Source organism: Trachypithecus francoisi, unplaced genomic scaffold (assembly GCF_009764315.1).
Source record: "Trachypithecus francoisi isolate TF-2019V2 unplaced genomic scaffold, Tfra_2.0 Lachesis_group18, whole genome shotgun sequence".
Lineage (NCBI taxonomy): Eukaryota > Metazoa > Chordata > Mammalia > Primates > Cercopithecidae > Trachypithecus > Trachypithecus francoisi.
Genome location: NW_022681463.1, coordinates 67,680,811 through 67,701,620, shown reverse-complemented (window position 1 = coordinate 67,701,620; position 20,810 = coordinate 67,680,811). Strand labels below are relative to the sequence as shown.

The window sequence follows — 20,810 nt, the reverse complement described above, 5'->3', positions numbered from 1 at the left end:
TCTTGATGTTTTATAATACAAAACAAAAATACATTTGCTGTTTACATCTAAATATGAATATGGGGCGTTTTTGTTGTTGTTGTTGTTGTTGTTGTTTTTGAGACAGAGTTTTGCTCTTTCGCCCAGGCTGGAGTGCAATGGCGTGATCTTGGCTCACTGCAACCTCTGCCTCCCGGATTCAAGCAATGCTCCTGCCTCAACCTCCTGAGTAGCTGGGATTACAGGCGTGTACCACCACGCCTGCCTAATTTTTGTATTTTTAGTAGAGACAGGGTTTCACCATGTTGTCCAGGCTGGTCTCGAACTCCTGACCTTGTGATCCGCCCACCTCGTCCTCCCAAAATGCTGAGATTATAGGTGTGAGCCACCGCGCCCAGCCAGGGCATGATTTTTACTGTAGGCGTATCATTCAGTTATGCACAGCAAAAGACTGGTTTTCATTTTATGCAATATTAAAATCAATGTGATGCAATCTTGATTTTCTCTCCTAGTCACCCGAAACAATGAAATGTAATACATTCGTAAGCCAAGTGAAAGAAGAGCATGGTAGACACACAGGTTTGTGCTAAGTGTTGTCTGTAACAAATATGGCCTACAATACTTACGAAAATGTCAACCCACGTGTTTCAAACTTGGTATCCCGCCTAAATGTTTATTCTTCTAGGTTTGTAGTAATTAATGAGTATAAGTCTTTATCGTAACTATCCACTTTATTGTAATCCCAGCATATCAAGATAACTTAGGTTGGAATGGTCTGTTGCCTTCAGTATTAAGAAAAGACAGACCTCTTAATGAAGACGCAGACAGGCTTGCCTGAGCTCAGAATCCAGTGATACGTCACCCCTCACGTTGTGATCCCTGTAACTGTAGTTCTCTGTTCTTTAAAGAAATAGACATTCCACTAACAGCACATACGAACTGTGACAAAAAGTGACAGGGGCTGTTATGTCAAATATTTAAGGGTAATCTTTTAAAATCCCTTAATTCAACTACATATCGGGAACAGTGTACACTGCTCGGGTGACAGGTGCACCAACATCTCAGAAATCACCACTGAAGAACTTGTCCATGTAAGCCGAAACTACCTGTTCCCCAAAAGGTATTGAAATTTTAAAAATTACAGTTTTTATATGTTTAAAAAATCCTCTTAACTCATATAGTTATTGTAAACAGAGAAATTTTCATTTTTACTTTTTGTAACATTTCATTCATTGTTTCAGCTGGCCAAAAAAAATGAGGTATGATGAAATTATAATTAATAGAAACGGTGAAGGTGCTGTATTATTTTACTAAGTATGTCATCCACCACTAGGCAAGGTCTGAAGAAATAAGCATAAAGTAATTTATGATTAGCTACCCTAAGATTATTTCCTTCTCAAATGTTTGTCTTATTCTTAGATGCAACTGTGAAAGTTCCTTTTCTTAAGAAATGCAAGGAAGCAGGACTGCTTAATTACTTACTTGAAGAAATATTAGACAAAGTTCATTCAATTCCAGAAAAACTCATGGATGAGACTACTTCAGAATCAGGTACTGATGAATAGCAATATTTCTAAGTATACAGACTTCTCCCAGACCTAGATGTAAAACAAAACAAACCCAAGGAAAAAAAAAAAAAAGGCCCATTTTCTTCCTATACTGCTTTTTTCTTCTTCTTTAGCTCATTCTTTATTTTATTTTATTTTATTTTTTTGTGAGACAGAGTTTCACCCTTGTTGCCCAGACTAGAGTACAGTGGTGGGATCTCAGCTCACTGCAGCCTCTGCCTCCCAGGTTCAAGCAATTCTCCTGTCTCAGCCTCCTGAGTAGCTGGGATTACAGGCACACGCCACTATGCCCAGTTAATTTTCTGTATTTTTAGTAGAGACAGGGTTTCACGATGTTGGCCAGGCTGGTCTTGAACTCCTGACCTCAGATGATTCGCCCACCTTGGCTCCCCAAAGTGCTAGGATTATAGGCGTGAGCCACTGCATCTGGCCCTTTACCTCGTTCTTTAATAAAATCATTGTACCAGATCTACTGTCCTTCATAAATCAACAGGATGTGGGTAATTTACAAACTCAGTAATTTAGTCAAAAGTAACCTGATGCCCCGAGAGTTGTGGTACATTTTCCAGAGGTGTCTTACAGGTTGGCCACTAACAGAACGTGCCATTCAGAGACAGATTCAGACACATATGCTCCCCTGCCACTGCCCTGCACTCCTGTTGCTAAGATCTGAGAACAGTATTATGTTACAGTTTTGATTTGACTCAAATTCTATTCCTTAATAAGCCAAGTGTCCTTTTTTAAATAATGTTAACCCAAACCTGAAAGTATAGAAGAAGGAATTTTAATGTTTTGATTGATGTTTGGTTTAGAGATGAACTTTGTTAAAGAAGTTTCTTTTTTAAAGAGCTCTTTGGGAAGCCAGAATTCCATTTGTATGTGCAGGTATCTAGCTACTTAGCTTTTTTTTTTTTTTTTTTTTTTTTTTGAGGCAGAGTCTCGCTCTCTTTCCCAGGCTAAAGTGCAGCGGCGCGACCTCAGCTCATTGCAACCTCTGTCTCCAGGGTTTAAGTGATTATCTTGCCTCCATCTCCGGAGTAGCTGGGATTACAGGCATGTGCCACCATGCCTGGCTAATTTTTGTATTTTTAGTAGAGACGGAGTTTCACCATGTTGGCCAGGCTGGTCTTGAACTCCTGACCTCAAGTGATCTGTCCACCCTGGCCTCCCAAAGTGCGAGGATTACAGGCGTGAGTCACTGCGCCCAGCCTTACTTAGCTTTCTTATAACTTATATCCCATGAGTTTAAAACCTTTATTATAAATATAGTTATTTTACAAGGACAAGCTGGACAGGTTATATTGTAGGCAACAATATAAAAAATGTGTATTTGAATGGGATTATTTTTTATAGGGCAAAACCAAAAAGTGAGATAGTAAACATTTCCAAAAGCTCATTTATTATTTTATTCATTTATTTCCTCTAGACCAAGCACTTCCCAAACAGTGTGCCTGAGAATCACCTGTAGGGCTTGTGAGGACACAGATAGCTGGGCCTGTCCCACAGAGATTCTGATTCAGTACAAATACCAAGAATTGGGGGCCAGGTGCAGTGGCTCACACCTGTAATCCCAGCACTTTGGGAGCCCGAGGTGGGCAGATCATCTGAAGTCAGCAGTTCAAGACCAGCCTGGCCAACATGGCGAAACCCTGTCTCTACTAAAAATATAAAAAGTAGCCGGGCATGGTGGTGCGCGCCTGCAATCCCAACTACATGGGAGGCTGAGGCAGGTGAATCGCTTCAACCCAGGAGGCAGAGGTTGCAGTGAGCCAAGGTCGCACCACTGCACTCCAGTCTGGGCAACAGGGTGAGAGTCTGTCTCAAAAAAAGTAAAGAAAAGAAGACAGGAGAGGAGAGGGGAGGGGAGAGGAGAGGAGGGGGGAGAGGAAGAGGAGAAGAGAAGAGAAAAGAGCCAAGAATTACATTTCTGACAGCTTCCCTGTGCTGCTGCTGCTGCTGCCGTCTAACATTAAAGTTCCATGGCAGATGACTGCTCTCTTTCCTTTCCCCTGTTTTGGATTACATATAAATGGAGGAGTTTCTGCCTATACAAACTGTTTAATATTGAAAATGTTTTTCTCCCTCCAGACTATGAAGAAATCGGGAGTGCACTTTTTGACTGCAGATTGTTCGAAGACATATTTGTAAATTTTCAAGCAGGTACATGAGTTATATAATATCTGAGCAGCATAGTCGAGAAATACTTATCACCATATTGAAACAATATACTATACAGGTGATAAAAATATTTTAGAAGAATGTTCATTGTTTTCTTAAATGAGAAAAGCCAATTACAAAAACAGTATGACCCCTGCCCACCCACCCCCACACACACACGGAGCAAAAAAATATATAGGTACACATGCACAGACAAAAGCTGCACCTGGTGGAGACAGTAGTTGGTTGTAGGTAGTTTGGATTATAGTGATTTTTGTCTGTTCTTTTAGTGCTATATTTTCCAGATTTTCTATATACACACAAACACTTTTGTAATGAGAAAAACTTATTAAAAAAGTAGAGACAACAAAAAATTGATTCTAAAATTTGAGCATATTTTGGCCTGTGTGTGGCCCAGGCAGCAGCTAGTGAAGCTTCCTGTGGCTTCTCTGCTCTTGGGTGGCGAGGCTATGATAAACCATCCCTCCGCTTGCCTCCCTCTCGCTTGGTGGGATAGGTCAAAATTTCAATTCTCCCAATATTAATCTTCAAATCTAATTTAATTTCTTATCAGGGAGGGTTGCAACTGATTTAAAGTTCATCAAAAAAAAAAAAAAAGAGCAAGCCAGAATAGCCAAGAAATGTTTGCAGTAGAAAATCTGGTTTGGTTTGGAGGAGGGAGATTTAACCTTCCTATTAAATATCAACCATTTCTTGAGTGAGTCCTCCTTTCAGCATTAAGACGCCCTCAAGACAGGCCACACCTCCACTTGTTTCTGAGTCCGGTCTGACTTCCCTATCAAGGCTGCCACACATGGCTGGGCAGGCCGTGCACAGAGTCACACAGCATTGGTGTGGATGGCTCCCCCTGAAGTTGCACAACAGAGTGGCCTCCACACTCTGTGTTTCCACAGATGTATCTGTCTCTCCAGCATATGGTAGGAAGACAATACAATTTCCCTGGGAAGAAATCATTAGTTCATATCCCTGTCTCAACATGGCCAACCTTTCTCATTTTGACTTTCTATATTATACATTTCTGTTTGAATTTTTTACTACATTTATAACCAGCAGGAAAAATACTTTGAAAAATCTACCAAAAATAATGTGTTTTAATAGTCTTTTGAGGATGTCTGCTACTATATGGCAGTATCCATATTTTTTTAAAGCAGCCTTAAATATCTTTTTCTAAAAAGAGTTATTTTGTAGGGGACTTCTGTGTGTGTTTCTTTCATGTAACGGCACATGTGACACATCACTACTTGGATGGGTTAGGTGTGAGTACATATATTATAATGTAGTATTGGGGGGTGCCACTACTTGGAACTGCATGAGATTCAATTTAAAAGGTGGGTTTCACTATCCCGGTTGATAAAAACTTGCTTAATTTAGCCTTACTAATATTTTAAAATAACTATAGGTATGTAGTTATTCTGAATAAAGGTTGTGTATGTGTGTGTTTTAACTGTTTGATTTTGAGGCTTTTAAAAATTACATGGCCATTGACTACTATTTGTTATTTATAAAGCCTAAGTATCTTCCTCCTAAGCTTTTCTAAGTTTCCACAATTAAAAGCCCTCCTATTTCTAAATGAAACCTAAAGCTTTTATGTAACATTAAAAATTGGACGCATTTTTAGGAGGGATTTGTCCTTAACCTTGGTATTCTAGCCACATTCTCCAATTATCATATCTCAATAAACGGATATAGTATAGCATGAACATTATACAGTCACTATTTTCAAGTTTTCCAAGATATACCAAGGGACTTGTTCTGCTATAAATGTGCACAAAATCTTAAGGGTTTACTGAGCAGCTTTGTGTATAAATGTTAGAATTCTGTCCTGAATTAGGAGGAAGTGAAGGCATAAAGAAACCAGCTCCTGCCCATAACGCTCTGGATCCTTTTCCTCGGAGGCATGAGGATTGTGTAACTGTATTTGCAAGTGAAAGGGGCTAGAAACGGTACATTATTTCTAATAAAACTACGGAATAATCTGAAATCATTTTATTTATTCTTTTCATAGCAATAGAGAAAAAAATTCATGCATCTCAACAAAGGCGGCAGCAGTTGAAGGAAGAGATTGAGCTACTTCAGGACTTAAAACAAACCTTGTGCTCTTTTCAAGAAAATAGAGATCTTATGTCAAGTTCTACATCAGTATCATCCCTGTCTTATTAGGGATTACCATTTCCTAAGCCAGGAGTCAGGCCAAATTGCAATCGGGCTCAAAACCAGAGACCAGGCTGTGAAATCCACACATCTTTAGAACTAGTTGTCTCTTCTTCGCCCCGGCAGCTCTTCCATGTTCTTGCTGGTTGATATTTTGATCACTCTTTGTACACTCTTACTTGTGTTTTTTGTTCACTGTCACATTCCCAGCACCTAATATGCTCAATAAATGTTTGTGGAATAAGTGCATAAAATGTTATTAATCTTTGATTCTAGTTACAGCCCATGATGCTTCTTAGATATAAATTTGGATTATACTACTTTACTTGTACCAAATTTGCTTGTTTTCGTGTCACAAAGTCTGCTTTTGAAAAATCCCTTTTCAGCCACAGTTATCACGTTGGGATTCATCATCTTCAAAACAAATACCTAAATTTTAAACTGGACTCTGAATAAGAACATTACCAGGAGTATGCAAGAATGAAATAAAATTGACAGTTAACATTTTTCTCAACCTAATAATATACAGTTCTGGTTTTTATGCCCACACTACCACGTCTGACCCCTGAAAACCTCACATTCACAGTTCTCATTTTTTACTGTGGTACTCTGACTTGCAATAATATTACATCTCAAAATGGGTTTAAACCGAGTCTCCAGCACGAATCTCCAGCATGGTGTCTGACATGTAGTAAATAAGTACTTGAAAAATATTGGCAGGAGATGAAAAAGAACATTCCATTCCTGTTGTATCGGCAGCCCTAGCCTAAGTTCTTATATCTTAGGGACAAAATCTAAACCAGTGGATTTCAAATCTGGCCACACATCAGAATCATGTGGAGCATTTTTAAAACTAGAGAAGCGAAGATCCCATCCAACAACCTCTGAATAGATTTCCCCTAGGCAACCTCTGCCTCCCAGGTTCAAGCGATTCTCCTGCCTCAGCCTCCCAAGTAGCTGGGACTACAGGCGCCCGCCACCACGCCCAGCTAACTTTTGTATTTTTAGTAGAGGCAGGGGTTCACCATGTTAGCCAGGATGGTCTCGATCTCTTGACCTCGTGATCCGCCTACCTTAGCCTCCCAAACTGCCAGGATTATAGGCATGAGCTACCGTGCCCAGCCATCTACGCAAAGTTTATCTGACTAATCATTTTGATGTCATGATCTTTATTTTAAAAAAAAATTTGTCCCCCACTTTACTTTCACATTGAAGCTGTGACTCACAGCACGTAACTGTGCACCATGGAGCACCATGTGTTTCGTGGCCATGAGGCCGGCTACTGGGCAACCTCTAAGGCGGACCCGAGTTGAACTTCAGCTATGTCACTACTGAAAAACCTGAATCCGAGTATTTAATCTAAGAATAATGCTGCCTACCTTATGGGACAAAATATGGACAGTAAATAAAATGTGAAGCAGAGAGCACAATGTCTGGCACTGTGGGAAATAAACGTAAAACACATGCATGCACCCACACATACTCCCCCTTGCCAACATTTCTGGCTTATTTTCTCCATTCTAACCAAACTTATTTATGGTCAGTTCTGGAAGGCTCATTAGCACCCATCTCTAAGCCTTTGCTTGTGCCTCTAACTTTTTGGAGATGAGCTAAAAGGACACTTTATATTTTCCCCTACCCAACACAAGCGTTATCTTCAGAACAACTAACTGCTTGTCATGTGTAACCCTATTTCTGTATTAGTCCATTCTCACACTGGTATGAAGAAATACCAGAGACTGGGTAATTTATAAAGGAAAGACATTTAATGGACTCAGTTCCGCATGGCTGGGGAGGCCTCAAGAAACTTACAATTGTGGCGGAAGGGGAAGAGGCCCGCTTTATGTGTGGCAGGTGAACAAGAGCACGCAAAGCCCAGGGAGAACTGCCATTTATAAAACCATCAGATCTCATAAGAACTCCCTCACTAGCATGAGAACAGCATCGGGGAAACAGCCTCCATAATCCAGTCACCTCCCACCAGGTCTCTCCCTCAACACCTGAAGATTACAATTCAAGATGAGATTTGGGTGGGGACACACAGCCAAACCATATCATCCTATTTGGTTTTCTCTCACTGACTGTTATGAAAAGCTCTTTATAAGTATCTCATTGTGTTGTTAATTCCTAAACCTACCTCCCTCTCTCCTAATAATTCATATATTCCTGGAGGATAAAGAATATGTCTTTCCCTTCATTTAAGTACCCCCAAAGGTACAGACACATTTTTCTACCGTGCCAGTTCAACTGTACTACCTTTCGGCAGGAATAAAATCCAAAGATTTCTATGATATGTGTTTGTGTATAGTTGAGAATCAAGCAGTTGACATGTTCATGGTGTACCTATTTTTAGCCTGATACCCATTAAGAATCACACTACTGATTTTTTGTTGTTGTGGTAAAATATATATAACCTAAAATTTGCCATCCCAATCTTTTTAAATATATGCTTCAATGGCATTAAACATTCATTTTTGTGCAACCGTCACCACCATCCACCTAAAGCAGCGGTCCCCAATCTTTTTGGCACCAGGGACTGGTTTCGTGGAAGACAATTTTTCCATGGACCGTGGGGATGGGGCAGTTGGTGGGGGGTGGGGAGGACGGTTTTGGGATGAAACTGTCCTACCTCAGACATTAGATTCTCATACGGAGCACACAACCTAGATCCCTTGCATACTCAGTTCACTATAGGGTTTCCACTCCTAGGAGAATCTAATGTTCTAATGTTGCCACTGATCTGACAGGAGGCGGAACTCAGGCAGTAATGCTCACTCACCCGCCACTCACCTCCCATTGTGCGACCTCTTCCCAACAGGCCAGGGACCAATATGGGTCTGTGGCCTAAGGGTTGGGGACCCCTGACCTAAAGGACTCTTCATCTTGGTAAACTGAAACTCTATATCCATTAAACAAGTCCCCCATTCTCCTCTCCGCTCAGACGCTGGCAATGGCCATTCTACTATGTCTATGAATTTGACTAAGTACATCACACAAGTGGCATCACATAGTATTTGTCTGTGACTGGCTTATTTCACTTAGCACAATATCCTTAAGTTCATCTCTGTGTACCATGTGTCAGAATTTCTTTCCTTTTTAGGGCTGCAGACTACTGATTTTCAGTGAAAAAAACAACTCTACGTGCCTGTTTTAATGTTACTTTGTTTATTAACATGTCATTCTAAATATTACATAAATACAGCCTATATACTAGAGTATCAAACATTGTTCCAGTAAGAAGTTCAAGAGTACATTTAGGGCTATCTTAAGAAATAGGAATACTTTGGCTTCCATTATTATATTAGATGAAAAAATCAGTTCTAATAAGAGTTGTCATATCCTGCTATGATTAACAACAAAACCAAGTAGAAAAACAAGAGAGTGTATTTAAAAAAAATAAAGATGATCAAATGCTTTTTGAAGGACTTGTTCTCTTCACTGCCACACATACACAAATGACTTAGTAATCTAACATGAGAAGTGGTCTTTCACTTATATTAGGAACTTGGTAAATATTTGTAGAATGAATGAACTATCTATGGATATGAATTTGCTACTTTAATTTGTGCTTTTTTTGAAAAAAAATTTTTCAAGTAAGAGCAATAGTAAACATACTAAAGTTCACATTTTGCTCAGATCATAAGCCTATACAACAGTGATTGTTACAAACACCACCCATCACAGCACAAATCAATGTGCATTTCTGAACCTAGTAAGAAAGGTTCTATCATGTTGTAGAATGAATTCTAACAGAATAATTCACTGGGCTTCAATCACTTGTGATATGGTCAAGAAAAGGAGGCTGGAGCTACTAGGCTTGCCTCCATTTCAGCTATCAATGAATTCCTATCTTTGAGGCCTCACTCCCCTTCCCACCCCAATAGACACAAATTGAAAAACATTGCTAAAAATAGAAACTGCAGCGTGTCTTCACCCACTTGTAATTTGGCTCTGAAAATGTACTCAGGCTCCAGGTTCAGAAGAGAGACCGTCCAAGCAGGAGACAAAGTTCACTAAGGGAGCTCACTCCAATGGAAATGAGTTCATGGACCAGAGAGCAAAGCAAACCATTGTTCTTAAAGCAAGCTCAATGGACACGCATGATGAAACTCACAGTTGAACACTCTCATGCCCCAGAGTCACCTTTCATAACCAGTTCAAAACAACTACCGTCTTTTCATAGGATCTTTTCAGGAACGCCATAATTTGGGTGCTTTTTCTTTTTTTCTTTTTTTTTTTTTTTTGAGGCGGAGTCTCGCTCTGTCGCCCGGACTGGAGTGCAGTGGCCAGATCTCAGCTCACTGCAAGCTCCGCCTCCCGGGTTTACGCCATTCTCCTGCTCAGCCTCCCGAGTAGCTGGGACTACAGGCGCCCGCCACCTCGCCCAGCTAGTTTTTTTGTATTTTTAGTAGAGACGGGGTTTCACCGTGTTAGCCAGGATGGTCTCGATCTCCTGACCTCGTGATCCGCCCGTCTCGGCCTCCAAAGTGCTGGGATTACAGGCTTGAGCCACCGCGCCCGGCCTGGGTGCTTTTTCAAGGTGAAATTGTGCTAAATTAAGATGTTTAAAAACAGAGGAAACCAAAAGTGAAAGATGATAAAGTTTCAAATAAGCCAGTGTGTGATAGATTTGACCTAAAATAGATAAAGCAAATTCCATTAAGTCCTGCAAGAGGGCTGACTTGAAGAAGCACTTCTTCCAGTCATATATTGTAGATATGATGATTCAGCAGCCATCATTTAGGAAGGCAAGAGTATATATGTCATTATTTTCCTCTTCAGTTTGCATTTATAGAAGAAGGTGGGGGGTACAATTTGAACTTGAGTTCTCAAGCTCTACCTTAATGAAATAAAACACTGTTGGATAAGTAGTAGAGATTCTAATTTATAAAATATTCACCTTCATCAAATTTCTTTCATTATCAACTTTCCACGGATACTTCTAAATTACTACTCTTTATGCACTTAAATCTTAAGAGAAATCTTGACTAACCTAGAAAATTTATCTTTACAGAATTATCATTTCAATAGGTTTAACTTATGTTAAACTGAATATTACTTTGATAGATCTTGAAGTTAAAAAAGTCATCAACACAAGCACACAAACAAAAGTCTGAAACAATCTTAATTATTCCTTCACAGTAAGGCTACTGAGCTAGCAACTAAGATAGCACGTAACAATCCCCAGGCCAGCATCTTTAATTCACGATGGGGCCTCTCCATTCGTCTCACAATTCCCCAACTATCACTGCTCCTGCTGTCAGAAGATTGTTGGTATGTGGCCCAGGAGAGTTGCTGCCAACTTCCCCTTTCCAAGTTCAGAAGTTCCTCTAATCAAAAACGAAAACAAGACCAAAAACGACTAAACTTTCACCCTTTTACATGTACCAGCCCAAATTTAAGAAAGGTCACATTTAAAATACACTTATCTGGAAACAAGAGTTGTTTCAAACGGGCTCAAGAAAAGCCATACACCCTTGACATGTTCTTACACAGACAACTGTGTCCCAGATGTGGAAAAAAAACAACCTGATGGTCTTTTACCTGCAGAATTACATCACCCGTAGAGCACAAACTGGACACATCCTCAACAGTGCCCCAGAGCACTCACACAGAACCCAGCAGCCTTGCGCTTCAGTTCTTAAAGGCTCCACATTTACTGGCTTTAGCAATGAATTCCTTTAGCAGAGGGCCATCCATTTGCCAAAATGCTGCAGTCTGTGTAACTTCTGTCAAATGATTGATGCAAAACTTAAAGCAGAATTCTTCTAAATCCTGGACACACACAACAAAAATAAAAACAAAAAGGGCTTTTTTAGGCAACTTTGATTGAATCACTTCTCTCTAAGCCCTTCACCCCAAATCTCTCACCCTCCCCCAGAAAAGATATTTGAGAGGCCAGATACCTAAAACTAGGCAAAAAGGTGACCACAGGTAGGTGTGACAAAAACACATACTATTTATTCAACGCAGTAAGAGCAATGGTCCCCTAACTCAAAGTGTGACTCTTCAAAACACACACACACACACACACACACACACACACACAAGATCTACAGGGGAAAGAATTTCCTGCACGATTATCACATAATCTAGTTATAGTCAAAGACATTGTTGTAAAAGGCAGAATGAATGCCACTTTATTCCACAGAATGTGTTTTGTCACATGGAGACATCAGAGAAAAGAATTAAGCTGTGGGTTAGTTTAAGAAACAGAAAGGTAATGAAGAGATACGGTCAACCTAAAGTGGCACATTAAAAAGAAAATCCCAGCCAGGCACAGTGGCTCACGCCTGTAATCCCAGCACTTCTGGGAGGCCGAGGCGGGTGGAAGGTCAGGAGTTCGAGACCAGCCTGGCCAACATAGGGAAATCCCGTCTCTAGTAGAAATACAAAAATTAGCCAGGCGTGCTGATGGGTGCCTATAATCCCAGCTACTCGGGAGACTGAGGCAGGAGAATCGCTTGAGCCCGGGAGGCAGAGGTTGCAGTGAGCAGAGATCGCACCACTGCACTCTAGCCTGGGTGACCGAGCAGAGGCTCTGAAAGAAAATCCCAAAAAATTCACCTTCAATTCACTTTTACGCTCTCCTAATAATGACTTTATTTTTAAAGCCATAAAGAATAATAATACTACAACTTTCACCACACTAATATCTCAGAAAGTCAATCCCACAGAAGTATATTTACACAGATTAGTTTTCAGTCAGACAAACAGAAGTCACCAATTACCAACATTCAGGGGAGTAACATCCACAAGTGGTACACCAGAACCATTTCAAAATCAATCCCTGCCTGTGCTAATCCACCCTTTCATCCCCTGCCAAACTTGAATATAGTCTGTCCCTTAGGATGTTGGAATATATATTTATTAAATCGATCAGGCACCTGAAATGCATGCAAAGACTCAATATATAAAAGGCAATTACACTAAAAGCTCTTATCACAAATAGCTTGACTTTATTATAACTTGGCTAGCTGGTAAGTTCTAAATTGAAGGTCATTACTCCGGGTTCTATCGAACCAGAAGCTCGACAACATTTCAGCCGCAGGTTTTGACCGCACATTTCCAGCCACCACGAGGTGAGAATGTTAGACAGAGTGGAAGGGGCCCACACAAACATGGAGAGAACCCTTTGCTGCTCTGAGCACAGACGTCGGCAAACAATGATTTCCTTGTTCTAAGGGTCCTCCTGTCCCTGGCTAAAAGATACCCTAGAGTAAACTCCAGAAACCCACCCAGTCACATAACCATTAAGAGATAAACCACACGCCAGGCGCAGTGGCTCATGCTTGTAATCTCAGCACTTTGGGAGGCTGTGGGTGGATCACAAGGTCACGGGTTCGAGACCAGCTTGACCAACATGGTGAAACCCCGTCTCTACTAAAAATACAAAAATTAGCCGGGCGTGGGGGCGTGCACCTGTAATCCCAGCTACTCAGGAGGCTGAAGCAGGAGAATCACTTGAACCCAGGAGGGGGAGGTTGCAGTGAGCCGAGATTAAGCCACTGCACTCCAGCCTGGGCAAAAGAGCAAGACTCAGCCTCAAAAAAAAAAAAAAAGAAAAGAAAAAGAAAAAAAAAAAGAGAGATAAACCACAGCTAATGAGTACCAGCCAGCTGCTGTTTTGTTTTTTGGTTTTCTAGATAATTTGAAATGCACTTAGGATGTTAGCACAGTCTCTGGATTCTTGTTTTTAATCAGAGATTCCCAGTGGGCTAAATGCATAACTAAATGCTCTATATATTATAATAAACTAAAATGTGAAACTGGATAAAGCATTCCCTCTCAGATTATTATTCAAGAAAAAGCGGCCGGGTGTGGTGGCTCACGCCTGTAATCCCAGCACTTTGGGAGGCCGAGGCGGGCGGATCACAAGGTCAGGAGATCGAGACCATCCTGGCAAACATGGTGAAACCCCGTCTCTATGAAAATAGAAAAACTTAGCCGTGCGTGGTGGTGGGTGCCCGTAGTCCCAGCTACTCGGCAGGCTGAGGCAGGAGAATGGCATGAACCCGGGAGGCGGAGCTTGCAGTGAGTGGAGATCGCGCCACTGCACTCCAGCCTGGGAGACACAGCGAGACTCCATCTCAAAAAAAAGAAAAATCACTACGCCTCGCATTATCACACAATGATTAATAAATAGCTCTTGGGACTAAATTATATTCCACAGGGACATAAAAGTCACATTTTAAAATTTAGTTATCAAAAACAGAAAACTTTATTCACACATAACTTTGGAAGTAGCCAGTCATAACGACAGAAAGTTATTTAAATCATGTAATATATCAGATAAGAATCTTTAAGTATTAAATTTTAATGACATAATTTCAAATTCACAGGAAGAGTGCACTGAACTCTGGCATCAAACCTCATCACTTTTGTGTCTACTGATGTAGAACTCAGGATCTTTTTACTGTATATGAAAAAGTGAGTTTAAAGTGAGTTTATTCAGCTTACTAATTGTGCAGCAAATACCTTGAGTATAAACTTTAAGAAGTTCTATGGCCAGGTACGGTGGCTCACGCCTGTAATCCCAGCACTTTGGGAGGCCAAGGTGGGCGGATCACCTGAAGTCAGGAGTTCGAGACCAACCTGGCCAACATGGAGAAACCCTGTTTCTACTAAAAAAAAAAAAAAATACAAAATTAGGTGGATGTGGTGGTGCATGCCTGTAATCCCAGCTACTCGGGAGGCCGAGGCAGGAGAACTGCTTGAACCCAAGAGGCGGAGGTTGCCATGAGCGGAGATCATGCCACTGCACTCCAGCCTGGGAGACAGGAGTAAAACTCCGTCTCAAAAAAAAAAAAAGTAGTTTTATACACAATGTAGGTATACAAATGGTGCCACTAATCACAATTCACTTTATACACTCATGAAAATGGTTCTATCAAACTGCCTTCCCTCCCCCTCCAATTAGTTTGAACTGCTGAGGTATCTGGGTATGCAATAAATATTCAAAAGTTCCAAACATTAAAAGTCAAACTAGAGAATGCTGAAAACAATCTAATTCTGGGTTGTGTAAGTAACTAATTAAACTTTGGTTGAGGCAGATCTATGAAAAAGGAAGCCCTGAACACATGTGGTGAGGGACGTTTGAATTTGCAAGTTCACCAGAGAGTGGCACAGTCAAGCAGAACCACTTAGCAACCAGTGCCCACCATCGGTTTGCCCTTAATGAGCGAATTAGACAAATGCCCTTCTGACTTGACCTGTCTTTAGTATTATAAGAATCTACATAATCTGTTCCTTTCATTCTGCAAAGCATCAAATCTTCAATAACACAGGCAAGAAAATGCAACTCTTGCCCAAGTGAGAAGTCAACTGTAACAGGGTTGGTTGGTTACAGCTGACTTCTTACTTCTAACTGGGCTTTAAATAAAACAATTCCAAGAAGGACAAGAAGGATCATGTGATCAGGAGATGAACAAAGTTCCTGACAGAATGAAAGAGTCCTCTCACAGCCCATGGAATAGGGAAGTGAAGAGTATAAAAATGGAAGGGTCTAATACAGTCTTCTTGGTATTAGAAACTAAACTCTGTTTATGACGTTATGTGGTGGAATGATTATAAAGTGTTCTAACACAAATGAGATAAAATACCAGATTTATTGTCATTAGTAAAGAAGATAAAAATAAAAACTGCTCTTCTGAAATAATTTATAAATCATTCCAAATCTTTCAACACTTAAACTATTCCAATCAATATATATATATTCTGAAAATAAGTTGTTTTTCCTTTCCACAAATTTTCTTTAGTAACAAAACAAAACACAGAGAATTGATGATCTTAATACCCTCATTTTAAAAAACGCTAATGCAGCCTCTAAGGGAGTTCTTACCCCGTCCTAAAACTCCAAAGCTAAACTAGTTGAATGTTAATAATTTGAAGACCACCTAACCAGGGTGAGCAGGTGCCTCGGCATTACAGCCTCCCCCAAGACACAACCCAGATGACACAAGATCACGAACCACACCTAACTCTGTCCAACCTGCTGTTAAAGTAACTGCAAAAATAAAACCCAAAACTGTCAGTCTATAATTCATGTTATAGCACACCAAGTACAAAATATTCCAAATCAAAGAAGTTTTGTTTTATTTTCAAAATGTACTTAAACATTCTACCATATGCGAAAAACATAATTTATCTCATTATGCAAAAAACATGTGTCAGCCTACTGCTGATTGAAGACTTTTAATTTGGGCCACCAAAAGAAGAAAAAAATGCTGGCCACCAAGCCTTAGCACCAAGCTGTCCAATACTCAGACCCCAGATCAGCTTCAGAATTAGATTCCTGGGCTCATGTTTATTGCTCCCCTCCAAAAGCAAGATCATAAGATATAAGTTGCTCAGCGCACAGGATTTTCTGGAAAGTTCTCTACTCTGGTTAAACAAAGAATACTTCCCAGCTGTTTCTCTTAATGTTCAAATACACATAAAAATAAAAAATTTCCTGAAAAGAATCAGTTTACAGTGTGCGACTGATCTCTTTTCAAACAATGTTTCATCCACATTTTCTCCCTGATGTCAATATTTATTCAGGTCTGCACCAAAGGAATATTTCAATGCTCCTTTGTCAAGTCCTTCTTAATAAAACTTGTGGACAGTTTGATAACACGTTCATAGCAAGAGCTCTACAATCATCAACTGACTTTCGAAACTCCCTGTCACTACTGAGTCCACACATTTTTGTTGCTTTACTGTGTGTACATTTGCTTCAAAGCTATCTTGTCAAAAGGGGGCATGGAGGAACCTCAGATACTTTCGTAGAAAGAGAATAAACATTGGAAGCAGGTAGTCTCCATCTTCCTAGCAGTTTGGCCCACAAAACGAAGGCAAAGTCATCTAGTATCTCCAAGTTGAGCTCTAAAAATAATAGTTTTTGCAGTCAATTTCTAACCTGACTCATCAATAGCTTCCAATCAACTAATAAACATAACAACAGGGCTTTCCTTCTAAGAGATGGCAGTCTCACTATGTTGTCCAGGCTGGTCTCAAACTCCTAGCCTCAAGCAATCCTCCCACTTCAGCATCCTGAGTAGCTGGAATACAGGCATGAGCCACTGTGCCCAGCTATGGGTTTTAATTTTGTACTCCAGACCTTCATTCATATACTCACTATATCTTATAGTACTAAGGAAATAAAATGTAAAAGCACATTAGTCAATTATGTAACTTGTATTACAACCTAAGAAATATGCCCTAGAAAGAGGCCTGGCACAGTGGCTCATGCCTATAATCCGAGCACTTTGGGAGGCTGAGGTGGGAGGGACACTTGAGCCCAGAAGTTCAAGACAGCCTGGGCAACATAATGAAACCCTGTCTCTACAAAAAACAAAAAATAAGAAATTGGCTGGGTGTAGTGGCAACACGCCCGTAGTCCCAGCTCCTGGACTGGGAAGGAAGGAGGACTGCTTGAGCCCGGGAAGTTGAGGCTATAGTAAGCTGTGATCACACCACTATGCTTTAGCCTGGGCGACAGAGCAAGACCCTGTATCACCAGGAAAAAAAAAATTACATATAAATTGTAAATACACACACACACACATATATATGCCCTAGAAATAAAGAAGTGACTCTTTCTGTCTTCTTTCTATTCTCTAATTTTTCTACGTTGAATGTGTAATATTTGTAGGATTTTAAGTTTTTTTAAACTTTTTTTTTTTTTGAGACAGAGTCTTCCTTTGTTGCCCAGGCTGGAGTGCAGTGGTGCAACTTCTGCCTCCCAGGTTCAAGCAATTCTCCTGCCTCAGCCTCCCGAGTAGCTGGGATTACAGGTAACGCACCACCATGCCCAGCTAATTTTTGTATTTTTAGTAGAGACAGGGTTTCACCATGTTGGCCAGGTTGGTCTCAAACTCCTGATCTCAAGTGATCCGCCCACCTTGGCCACCCAAAGTGCTGGGATTACAGGCGTGAGCTCCAAGCCTGGCCACTTATTTTTTCAAAGCACACCTTCATGGTGAGGTATTTTCAAATGTTTTCACTCGTTCATTTAATTCAACATGCATTTTTGAGCGCCAGCTCCGTGCCCACACTGTGACAGACTCTGGGGAATCACATGTATTTGGAGTCTTTCTAAAGGAAGTTTTTATCGTTTATACTTAATATGAGAAAAACGAAAACTAGTAAAGGAAATGACCTGCTGGCACATGAAGCAGCAGCAGAAGGCTTTTTCTGTAAATTTCCTAGGACACATCTTAGCTGAAGACGAGGAAGAAGTTTCCAGCAACTTGAGCTGGGACATCTGCCTCTGCCCAGGTTGTTCTCACTGGTGTTAGTCAGCGAGGTCTGATCCTGACTATGGAACTCGTTAACAGGGAGGAGGAGCGTGGAGAGGCCCAGAAAGGATTCTAACACCAGTCACCAAATGGACAAAAAAGGCACTGACCCAATGTAAAATTATATCACCAGGTGGAAATAAAATCTAAAGAAACAGCATTTCTAATAAAGAGGTTCAGGGTGTCACAGGAAGGGCAGGAAAAAAATCATTACCTCCATTTTCTATTAGAAATGATTTACTTTGATCATCATTCCATCCACTGTTGGGCTGCAGACAAAGTCAGCTATATTTGACCTTATCAAACATTTATAATCATAATATAGCCTCAAACAAAAATAGGATACATTTTGAAAACATCGTGGTCAACTTTAATCCCTAAGTGTGATGAAGTTTGTCCTCTGTTATTCCTCAAAGGACACAGCTGCAGATCTTCGCACGTGTTTGATAAACTCCTTGATACCAGATAATCTGTTTTGTCCAATGACAACAAAATATCTGCAAGGATAGGCTAACTGTATCATTCTACATGCACACCTTAGCTAGACATTTTGAAACTCCAAGGCTATTGCTCTCCACCTTTTATTCTCTCTGAATCTGTGAAACCAACCATACCTGCCTTTAGCTCACAGATCATCCTCAATGCTTCCTTTAAGGTACTATCTTCATTCAGTTCAACAAACATTTATCATCAGGTGCCTAATATGTGCCAGGCACTATAGGGTATGCAGATGAATGAGAGACAGTTCCTACTCACAAGGAGCTTACAGTCTGATGCTTTGGTTCTTCAAAAAAATGCACACAAATTTTCAGGCTCCCAAAAGCCCATTAATTCACAGGCTCAAGAGATCTGTGAATCCCAGATTAAGAACTCAACCCAGTGCAAAAACAAAAGGAGTCCACAGCAAGTTCTTAACAGGTAAATAACCGTGAGCTATAATTAGACACTGATAGAATTGCAGAGCGTACAGAGATACAAATCATACGCATCCCCAGCTTATGACAGGGCAGAGGTGGGAAGACAGCGAGGTGAGTCTTGAAATAAACACATATGCTGATGCTGAGAAAGACCTGAAAGTAAAATATGCTGTTTGTTAGTCCAGTTAGTGTGGCACCTTATGTTCCATCCTGCTAGGACCTTGGTTCATTTCCTGTCTTACTTAGAAACGGAAGTAGAGGAACAATGACTTTTGAAACAATGAACAGCGAATTAAGAAGCAAGGACAGATTTCAGTTTTCAATGGGTTCACTGATTCCCTAAACAGAAGTGAAGTGACTCATCGTTTTCCATGTCTCAGGAGAGAAGAGGGGGAGATGAGTATGAAGGGTGCTAAGGGTGGTTTGGTTTCTGTTTGTTGTTTATGTTACCTCTGCATCATATCTGACTGCAGCAGAGAATAGCGAAAAGGCATTCTCCACAGTAATTCCTCTCTTGATAATGTGCTGACAAAGTTTTTTCAGTCTGTTTTCACAGTAAGATGTCGCCAAATCCAGAAGACCTAAAAGTAATAAGATATGTGAAAGGCTTAATCAAATGTATAATTATTTTCCATACACAGAGATTTTGTTTTGGTGAACAGAGGTGTATAAGTAAATTAGAAGTTTCTTAGTGGACAAGAGTCTGAATTTGAGTAAATAAATTCTCTTTTTTACTGTCTGCCTCCTCTACTTCCACACCTCTCCTATATTTACTTGATACAATTTCTTCAATAGTACAAAGAAAGGGCAAAAAATGCAATTTCAGTCCTCATTTTGTTTCTAAAATGCTAAATGCATTAGCAACTTATACTTCACTATTAGAAAATTAAAATAAGCCCATAGCTTAATACCTAGGTGATGGGTTGAGAGGTGCAGCAAACCACCATGGCACCCGTTTACCTATGTAACAAGCCTACACATCCTGCACATGTACCCCAGAACTTAAAATAAAAATAAATTAACAAAAAAAAAAAAAAAGAAAAAAAAAAGTCCTTCAGTGACATTAGAACAAAAAAGCCTATGGTCATAAACTAAGTCCAAAACTATTAACCATAATAACTACATAATACTATTTTTAAAGACATCTACTTCAAATCCTTTTTAAGCACCAAATTAAAGTCAATACACCTGAAGCTTTTTACATTTCAGGACTAAGAACATGAGGGGATATATTCTCAACCATGTGGCTTGTCCATCCCAATGCTGCCGTGGTACCTATAGCATCTTCCGGCGGCAGGTCCACTGTGTCTGTGTAGAGGTACTGGAGAAAGGCACGATACACTGGGTAGGAAAACTGATCGATTTCTATCACTTCCTTCATGTCTTCATTCCAATACGACTGGAACATGGATCGAAAATGCTCACACCTAAAACAGAAAAGCAAAAGTTTTATTTGTTCAGCAGCAATTTTAAAAAAAGAAGAAAAAATTACCTAATTGACAAAATCAGATAAACAGATTAGAAGTATCCTTGGGCCAGGCGTGGTAGCTCACACCTGTAATCCCAGTACTTTGGGAGGCCAAGCAGGTGGATCACCTGAGGTCGGGAGTTCGAGACCAGTCTGACCAACATGGAGAAACCATGTCTCTACTAAAAATACAAAATTAGCTGGGTGTGGTGGTGCATGCCTGTCATCCCAGCTACTCGGAAGGCTGAGGCAGGAAAATCGCTTGAAC

General features: G+C 40.4%; 2 protein-coding genes across 10 annotated transcripts in view; one reads left to right on the top strand and one right to left on the bottom strand.

The window, feature by feature from the left end:
- PHF11 (PHD finger protein 11) overlaps window positions 1-6,204 on the top strand; it is a 37,916-nt gene extending 31,712 nt beyond the window's left edge. For all 4 annotated transcript variants that reach the window (XM_033176876.1, XM_033176879.1, XM_033176878.1 and 1 more), the window contains 4 exons: window positions 492-558; window positions 1,399-1,530; window positions 3,636-3,707; window positions 5,731-6,204. In XM_033176876.1, the coding sequence (XP_033032767.1) occupies window positions 492-558; window positions 1,399-1,530; window positions 3,636-3,707; window positions 5,731-5,885 (426 nt within the window). In that variant the 3' untranslated portion in view covers window positions 5,886-6,204. The remainder of the gene's footprint in view (window positions 1-491; window positions 559-1,398; window positions 1,531-3,635; window positions 3,708-5,730) is intronic.
- A 4,989-nt stretch (window positions 6,205-11,193) lies between these two features.
- The window catches only part of RCBTB1 (RCC1 and BTB domain containing protein 1), a 52,537-nt gene continuing 42,920 nt past the window's right edge, over window positions 11,194-20,810 (bottom strand). For all 6 annotated transcript variants that reach the window (XM_033176865.1, XM_033176864.1, XM_033176868.1 and 3 more), the window contains 3 exons: window positions 20,350-20,501; window positions 19,525-19,655; window positions 11,194-11,651 (listed from right to left, as the gene is read on the bottom strand). In XM_033176865.1, the coding sequence (XP_033032756.1) occupies window positions 11,511-11,651; window positions 19,525-19,655; window positions 20,350-20,501 (424 nt within the window). In that variant the 3' untranslated portion in view covers window positions 11,194-11,510. The remainder of the gene's footprint in view (window positions 11,652-19,524; window positions 19,656-20,349; window positions 20,502-20,810) is intronic.